This window comes from Grus americana, chromosome Z, assembly GCF_028858705.1.
Source record: "Grus americana isolate bGruAme1 chromosome Z, bGruAme1.mat, whole genome shotgun sequence".
Classification (NCBI taxonomy): Eukaryota; Metazoa; Chordata; class Aves; order Gruiformes; family Gruidae; genus Grus; species Grus americana.
The window spans coordinates 31,665,686-31,673,669 of record NC_072891.1 but is presented as its reverse complement, the minus strand read 5'-3'; the positions used below and the strand labels follow the sequence as shown (position 1 = coordinate 31,673,669).

The following is a 7,984-nucleotide window of genomic DNA, read 5'->3' as shown; positions in this document are numbered from 1 at the left end:
CAGGGCTCAGTCACCGTCACAGTCAAAAAGTGCTTGCTGATGTTCAGAGGGCACGTCCTGAGTTTCGGTCTGTGCCTCCGGCCCCATCACTGAGCACCACTGAAAAGAGCGTGGCTCTGCCTTTGTTGCACCCTCCCTTTGGGTATTTATGTCTAGGGATGAGGTCCCCGCCCTGTGCCTTCTCCTCCCTCGGCTGAACCGTCCCAGCTGTCTCAGCCTTTCCTCATCGGACGGATGCTCCAGTCCCTTCAACATCTTACTGGCCCTTTGCGGGACTCTCTCCAGTAGGTCCGTGACTGTCTCATACTGGGGAGCCCAGAACTGGGCACAGCACTCCAGATGTGGCCTCAGCAGCGCTGAGGAGAGGGCAAGGATCGCCTCCCTCCACCTGCTAGCACTGATATCTACAAAGTAGAATCTTCCACTTTTGAGGGACAGAAATGTGTTTGGGTTAGTGCTTAGGCACTGCTTAGAGGTAAATGCGGTACCTTGATTTGCTAATGGCTCTACCTTTGAAGAAGAGCCGAAAGACTGATGAAAAGCATGCTTTGCTAAAGAGTATCCTTCAAGAGCTGATAAAAAGGAAACATCCTGCCCCAGAGAGAGCTGGGTGATTGCCAGGGAGGCCTGAAGTCAACAAAAAGCAGCAGTAACTAGGGGAAAGGGAAAGGTGGCTGGGGGAGTTTGGGACCACCCATCCAATTAAAGGACTGTGCAAATTACTGCCCACACACCCTCCAGGAGCACGTTCGCACGGCGGGGAGGACGCTCTCTTTTTCTCCTGTAGGCGCTCACTCTCGTCACACCCCAGAAGGAGCCGTTGTGGTGTCCTGGGTGGTCCTGGGTCTTGTGGAGGATGGAGGCACGCAGCTGCCCCTTGGCACATGCCTGGGGCCGCTTTGGTGGCTGCAGCTCCCCGCGATGATGTGGAGCCAGAGGGGCTGAGCAAGTCAAAGCCCCGTGCAGCCCCAGCCCAGTGTCACCCAGACCCAGTGCCCCCTCCTTCCCCCATGGGGACCCTCAGCCGGCAGCACTGGCCCTGCCCGGGCAAGGGGGAGGGCAGGGGGCCTTGCTCAGGACCCTCCCCAACCCTGTGCTGCCATGCCAGACGCCCAGTGTCCTCACAGCACCCTGTGTCCCCATGCACGTGTCACTGAAACCCGGGAATAAACCTCGTAACACCAATGCGGTGTTAAAAGGCAGGCATTCTTTATTGCAGCGCTGGATGCACGGGGGATAGCTCCACCCAACATGCATGCCAGGTGATCACCAACACGCAGGTTATGTAGGATCAAAACATACATAGTCATTATTTTTCCAGGAAAAGGCAGTCCTATGATAATCATTTCTTAGAAGCCATTTCCATATTCTCCTCCCCGTCACGCATGCTCAGTGATTTGAGTCGGTGGTCCTCAAGGGGTCTCTGGTGGTCGCCAGTGGTCACGCACCCGTGTCCGCTGGGTGACCCTCTTCTTGCAGGCACGCGCAGTATCATTGCTGTAGGTGCACCTGTCCATAGCAATTTACTTCATAAGATTAATATTCCCGAACCCATTGTCCGTTTGGGTAGGGACTGTACATGGAACATAGCAGCATTGTACATTGCCGTGGTCAGTTAGCTTCATTACCTATTACCTTGGTTACACACTAATTATCTCAAACTGATTCTATAGTTTCTGTTTCACGGCCCCTATCCCACGGTTACACGTGGACCTCCCTGGTCCCCCCGACAGCTACAAAACATGCAGCAAACACCCTCCCTTCTCCAAACAGGCTGTGGTGGGTTGGCCCCAGCAGACCGACACCCAGCCAGTCCCCAAGCAATGGCTACTTTGGAAAGACTGTCTAGTCACAAATGCAAAACACAGCGCCTAGTGGGCGACGGGGTCTCTCCTCTGCCCCCCCCCCCCCCCGTAGCTCCGTCTGTGATGTCACAGCCACAACCTCACACCGTGCGGGGCCTGGCCTCTGTGAAGTCAGGGCTGGCCGCCCTGCCCCACGGCACTTTGGGCCACAACCTCCCGCCTGGAAGGAGCTCGCCGTGTCCTGGTGGCTTTGTGCCTGTGGCAGGCGTTCTCCTCCCGGCAATCGGTTTGGGGCTCTTGCCCAGGTGGCCTCCCCTGGACAGGCAACGCTCCTGTGGCGGAAGGAGGACACACGAACGTGCAGGGAAGCTTGATTTCTCCCCAAGATGAGGAGGACAAAGGCTCGTACAAGAGCGCAGGGCACTGCCCTGCCAAGGACGAGGGCCAGCTGCAACATGGACAGATGTGCAGCTGGGCCCACACAGGTCCTACGGAACAGGTACGAGGGTTTGTTCCTCCTGGGGACATCAGCTGGCGGGTAGGACCCACAGAGCCTAAAGGGGGACTGGGGAGACATGATGGAGAAGCTGGTGAGCGCTGTGGGCAGGTTGGCGCTAGGGGGTCCGCGGGTGGGGGAGTCGGGGTAAGAAGGGGCTCTTGCTTCTGCCCTGTCTCACCACGGTGGGGACGGCTCTTGAGAGGCTTCCCAAAGCCTGTCTTCTGGCCAGGGCCTTAGCTCGCGTGGCATGGAGATGGTGCAAAACAGTGCTCCGTCTTTCTCCTCCCATAGGCGCACCCTTTCTCAGGACGACCAGGACACCAGCTGGAAAGGGCCAGCACGCTGCAGCTGCCGTGCTGGAGAAACTGAGCGTAAGTTCAGTGCTGCCTGTCACCCCGTGCTTGCACCAAGCCTGCCTGGCTCCGCCGGGACCCACAGCCCTGCAGAAGCAGCAGCATCCTGCCCTGATGGAGGCCTGGGGCCAGCTCGCCTACATGACCATGGCTGAGCCGGCTACCATGTGCATGTCTTTGTGGGATACTGTAGTAACCACAGGGTACCCCAGTATGGTAGAGAGGCCGAGAGGCCAAAGCCTCGTCCACCCCCCGGCCCCCAGGCACGCCGTCAGAGCCTTGCCTGCGAAGGGATCGTGCCCGGCCCTCCGGCCCCCGCTCCCAGGGTTCAACCAGCACCCCCCTCTCCAGGGCATAACCCTGCCCCTGCCCCACAGGGAGGGAGTGCGTAGGCCAAATGCCCACCTCCCCGCGGGGGTCTAGCAGACGCGCTGACAGGCGTCCTCAAGAAGGGTCCTCAAGCTTTTCTCTGGTTTCTTTGCCCAGGGCTGGTCTTCAGTGTCACTTACAGCCTGGCGGTGGTCGTGCTCTCCCTCCAGAGGTGCCTCAGCACAGGCATCTCCATCCTGTGAGTACAACACGTGTCCGGTGTGGACGTGGAGGCTGGGGGTGCCAGTGGGTAAGGGCAAGCAGGGGGAGGCTGGAGGTGCTCCCCACCAGGAGACCCCCTGGCTCCACTATAAATTGCTGCCTCTCAACTGGTAAGAGAAAATCCCCCTGTGCAGGGCTCTGCCCTTGAGCACTGCTAACACCAGGACTCCCTCTTTTTCAGGAAGGACATCATCACCCTGAAAAAGGACAGGCTCGTCCCACTCCTCGTCTTGATGAGCCTAGCTGCTCTCGGTGAGCATTCGCGTGCTGTCAGCAGAGGCACAGAGGTGCGGGGTGCGAGCTTCAGCTTCAGCGTCAGGCAGAAGCACTGGAGCGCCCGTGGGGCTCTTCCAGCCTCCCGCCTTTGTGGGGCTGGGAGGTCACGAGATGCTCGCTGCACGCGGGGGAAGTGTAGCTGTGGGGTGCAAGGGGCTGTGCAGAGCCCTGAGGCCCAAGGAAAGAGTCCCTGCTTGGAGCTGCAACCTCTCTCTGCACCCTTTCGCCGTGTCCCCAGCCAGCCTCTTGCCACCCTGGTGCGGGAGGAGACAGTGTGACTACAGAGATCGGTAGGAACCCTAGTCAAGTAACTTTCTCGGTGATGTGAATTACAGCTGGTGCTTACTCCGGGACCTTGCTGCTCGTGTGGATGCTGCGGGCAAAGAACGTGCCACAGGTCAGTGGGACAGGAAAGGAGCGCTGCCGGTGGTGAGTGGGTGGGTGAATCACCCAGTCCTCCGCTTCCAGGCAGTGACCCACAGAAGCGGCAGCAGCTTCTGCTGTGCCTCCCCAGAGTTCGCCGGTGCTGGAAAGCCACGGCAGCTCTGGGACTCAGACGGAGAGCCTTTCCCTTTCAGGTGCTGCTGCGGCAGCCTGCAGGCGAGCTGAGGTCCCTGCGGTAAGAGCCCTCTCCTCTCTCCAGACCTGCAGCACGCTCGCTCGGTGGGGTAGCGGCAGGCGTGCCCATGCTATTTGCACTCACTTGCACAGCGCCCAGGGCTCGTGCCTTTGGCTCCTGCCTGGGCCTTTGGCTAAACCTGGAGTGGGAGGGAAGCACTCGCAAACCGGGGAAAGAAAAGGGGGCTCGAGCACCTCTGTCTCTGCTCCTCCCGAGCTTGGAGGCTCTGGCAGGGACTGGGCAGCTCTCTGACAAGATCGGCTTTCCCGGTGTCTGCAGGAACACGCTCGTGGTGTGGGGGCAACAATCCCGAGAGATGCAACAGCTGAGGGATGAAGCGGTGCGCCTGACTGCAGAGATCAGCACTGTGAAGAAGGTGATCCTCCACTTTGGGAAAGAGAGCTGGGACCAGCAGGGCGCTGCACAACAAGGCCATTCCTGGGCCAGTTGGTGGGCTTCTCCTGCTCAGCCCACACGCCCCTCCCTTTGCCAGGAGCTGCTGCTGGAGCTTCTCTGCTGTAAAGCCCCTTCTCCTGGCCAGGTCTGACATGGTCATTTCTTCTGTTCCTTGGTGTCTTTCCCAGGAAGTTCAGCAAATGAGAGAGGTACTGTCAGCGACCATGCGGACATCTGACTGGGCTCTGAAAAGTGCAGGTACGGACACACCTCAGGTCCAGGTGGGCAGGTCTCATCACACTGGGCTCGTGCTTGGCCTTGCCGAAAGCAGGCCCTGCTGCAGACTCTGCTCTCCAAGGCAGAGGGAGGTGGGACCAAATCACGGAGCCCAAGAACATGACTGTGGCCGAGCAGCTGCCTTGGGCTCACCCCAGTCCTGCTGTCAGAGCCCTCGCTGGTGCCCCAGCCAAGACCCTGACAACATTTCTGCCCTCTCCCTCTCTGCTGAGCTTTCCTGGGGAATGAAAGCGAGTGGCCAGGTCGTCCTTTGCTTTCCATGCAGCTGGGCCTTGCCTTGGGTCTGCAGCCCTTCCTGGGGGCGGGTGGGGGGGGGGGCTCGCTGTCTCCCAGCACCCGCAGACCTTCTCTTTGTGCGGCTGGGAGGGAGACGCCGTCACCGGGCACGGGGATCTCCTCGTTGCCGGGCACCTCCGAGGGCGCGGTGCTGCATGCGGGGCTGGCGGGCACCCTTAGAAATCGCCTGCAGCCACCAGGTCCTCCGAGCCTGGGGCCTCTTGCCATCAGCTGCTCTCTTCTCCCTTCAGGGTCTGCCATCGACCTGCAGAGATCGTCCAGCAGCTCGGCATGGCTCTGCAGGGTGTTTTGGTTCCTGTGTGCTCCACCCCATCTGGACACCTTTGTGCAGGTACAGTAGCAGAAACCGCCAGTGCTGCTTCTCTTGCCTCTTCTAAAGTTGGGGGCAAGTCCTGGGGTGTCTCCTGTCAGGCCAGCTGTATTGCTCAAGGCCATGGCACCAGTCCGGTGCCTGACACCTGAGGTCTCACATAAGGCTTGGCTCCCTAGGAATCAGCAGTTGCCATCGGAAAGGGGCTGAGCTGAGCTGAGCTCCCTACCCACCATCCCTGGTCGCTGCTGGGTGAAGAGGCTTCTCCTTTGAGACCCCATTTCCCTGCCACCGCTCTGATTGTCCCTCTCCCGATGGGGCAGTGGAGGGTAGGGGGAGGCTGCAGAGCAGCTGGCCAAAAAGAGAGGTTTCTTGAAAGCCCTGGCTCCAGTGCAGGGTATCAGATGTTTCCCACTGGCTGGCTGTTCTCCTCTTTCCCGGGATGGGAAGGCGGCTGGGCTCTTCCTCCCGCTTCCCAACGTGCCATTAATTTCGAGCACAAGCTCAGCCCGCAGGCGCAGTGCCACCTCTGCTTCTGGCTGCACGGGAGCGCAGCGGGCCCCATCCTGCCCTCGCGTTCATTGCTCTTGCCCTCTGTTTTCAGGCGGATGCTTCCCCAGGATACTGCTGGCCATTCCAAGGGTCTCGGAGCGAGGTGCTAATCCGGTTGCCCGCACCGGTACAACCGATGGCCATCACCATACAGCACGCCTCAAAGACAGCCTCTCCGCTGGGGACTGTCAGTAGTGCTCCCCGAGATTTCACTGTCTCTGTAAGTCTCTGCCGGGCACTGGGGGCTGGGACCTGGCCGCGGGGAAAAGCTGTAACGGGGACTTGCTGCTCTCTGCGCGTCTGCCGAGATTCGTGTGCTGCCAAGCAGTGCCGTTCCCTGAGGGGACATTTCAAGGGACATGTGGGGTGGCGTCACCCCTCCGAAGACTCCCTCAGCATGTTGTGGCCCAGGAGCTACAGGCCCTTGAGCAACACACAAGGAGGAGGCTCAGCCCCACCGCATCCTGCGCCGCCAGACCCTGCTGGAACCGCGGGAGTGGGGTGCAGATCACAGGCCCGGATCTGGCATGAGCGTATCCTCATGGTCGGGTCAAGCCTGACCTGCTCCCCTGTGCTTTATCTCCAAGGGACTGGATGAGGAAGGCGAGGACGAAACGTTGCTGGGGACATTCACCTATGCCATGCAGCAAGAGCCGACCCAGACCTTCCCTCTGCAGGTACAGTGCATGCGGGTGGGCAAGAGGCCAGGGCAGAAACGCTGTTTTGCCAGCAAGTGGCTTGTGGGGGGAGTGCGGACGGTTCCTGCCGGGGCAGGGGCCCAACCCTGCCCGAGAGCAACATTGGTGGGATCGGGAGGGAGAGTGGCATCTGGCAGGGCAGCAAAAGCAGAACAGAGACGGTGTTGGCCACACAGCTGTCTGGGTCCCTGGAGCTGCCTGGCTGCACCCGCCGGGCCAGAGGTGGCAGGGAGGATGCCCAGCACCTTGCCCCAGCAGCAGGACTTTCCCCGGGCCCCGCTTCCCTGGCACCAGCGAGCCTCAGGTTTCCACAGCTGCCCGCCACGCTCTCTGAGGCTGGGCGTTTGCTCTGCAGGGGCACAGGGGTCCCTTGCCACCTGGGTGGGAGAAGGGAAGGAGGGAGAAGCTGCCGCCTCAGCCAGAGTGGGAGCTGGTCCCGGAGCAGGGGCCCGGGATGGCGGAGGAAGACGCGCGGAGCCTGCTGTCTCTCTTTACACGCCAGGAGTGACACTTCTTTTTGCCACGGTTTCTTTGCAGAACGGGATCCCCAGAGCCTTTCAGTTTTTGAAACTTGGCATTCAGAGCAACTGGGGAAAACCAGGATACACGTGCATTCGTCGGGTGCAGGTGTATGGGAAGATTGCGGGAACGAATGCCATCAGCCAGACGCATGTGCAGACCTCCCCTAATTAATAAGAATTAAACAGGAAAATGGAGAAACAGAGCAGAGAGATGTGGCTGTTAGTCGGGTGCAGAGCAATGTCATTGCAGAGGCCCTCTCAAAGCTGCCAAGTTCTTCCTTTCGCAGGCTGAGGACTTCCTCAGGCTTTCCACTTTCTCTCCCCCACGGGGATGTTTCCTAACCGAGCAAGAGGAGACAATGCTCCCGTAGCCTTTCCTTGCCTAAGTGCCTTGACAAAATCCTTTGGCGTGAGGGCTGCCCCCCATATCTCGTCCCGGCAAAGAGTCATCAGAGCCTGGCAGCGATTTGGGGTCATGATCCCCACAGCACGGGCCCATTCCATTCAGGGGGCACCTTGGCACTGGGGATGGGGTCTAGTGGGGGCCCACATGGGGTGCAGCTATGTCTGGGACCCGTGAAGGATGTCTGAGGTGCGTGAGGAGGCCTGAGCCCTTCTGCTCTTTAAGAGAGGCACCGTTCCCCTGCCCTGAAACTCCCAACACGCAGCCAGCGGCCAGCTGAACGCTGTACACGCACACATCTGTCTTTGTCACGGGGAGATTTGCCCAGTTCGATTCTACGTCTTCGGCAGCCACTACGCAAGGGTAT

At 60.0% G+C, this 7,984-nt stretch overlaps 1 protein-coding gene across 1 annotated transcript; it reads left to right on the top strand.

Moving 5' to 3' along the window:
* Nucleotides 1-3,797: 3,797 nt before the first annotated feature.
* On the top strand, nt 3,798-7,545 carry LOC129199482 (sperm-associated antigen 4 protein-like). Its single transcript, XM_054810021.1, has 7 exons — nt 3,798-3,921; nt 4,423-4,519; nt 4,728-4,797; nt 5,364-5,464; nt 6,048-6,215; nt 6,583-6,672; nt 7,231-7,545. The coding sequence occupies exons 2-7, from the start codon at nt 4,460-4,462 to the stop codon at nt 7,384-7,386; spliced, it is 645 nt and encodes a 214-aa protein (XP_054665996.1). The 5' UTR covers nt 3,798-3,921; nt 4,423-4,459; the 3' UTR covers nt 7,387-7,545.
* Nucleotides 7,546-7,984: the final 439 nt, after the last annotated feature.

Excerpts from the sequence above, each read along its gene's own strand:
- LOC129199482 (XM_054810021.1), top strand. The coding sequence starts at position 4,460 with ATGCAACAGCTGAGGGATGAAGCGGTGCGCCTGACTGCAGAGATCAGC. Across the intron at positions 4,798-5,363 it reads CTGGGCTCTGAAAAGTGCAG|GGTCTGCCATCGACCTGCAG; the intron begins GTACGGACACAC and ends TTCTCCCTTCAG. Across the intron at positions 6,216-6,582 it reads CCCGAGATTTCACTGTCTCT|GGACTGGATGAGGAAGGCGA; the intron begins GTAAGTCTCTGC and ends TTTATCTCCAAG.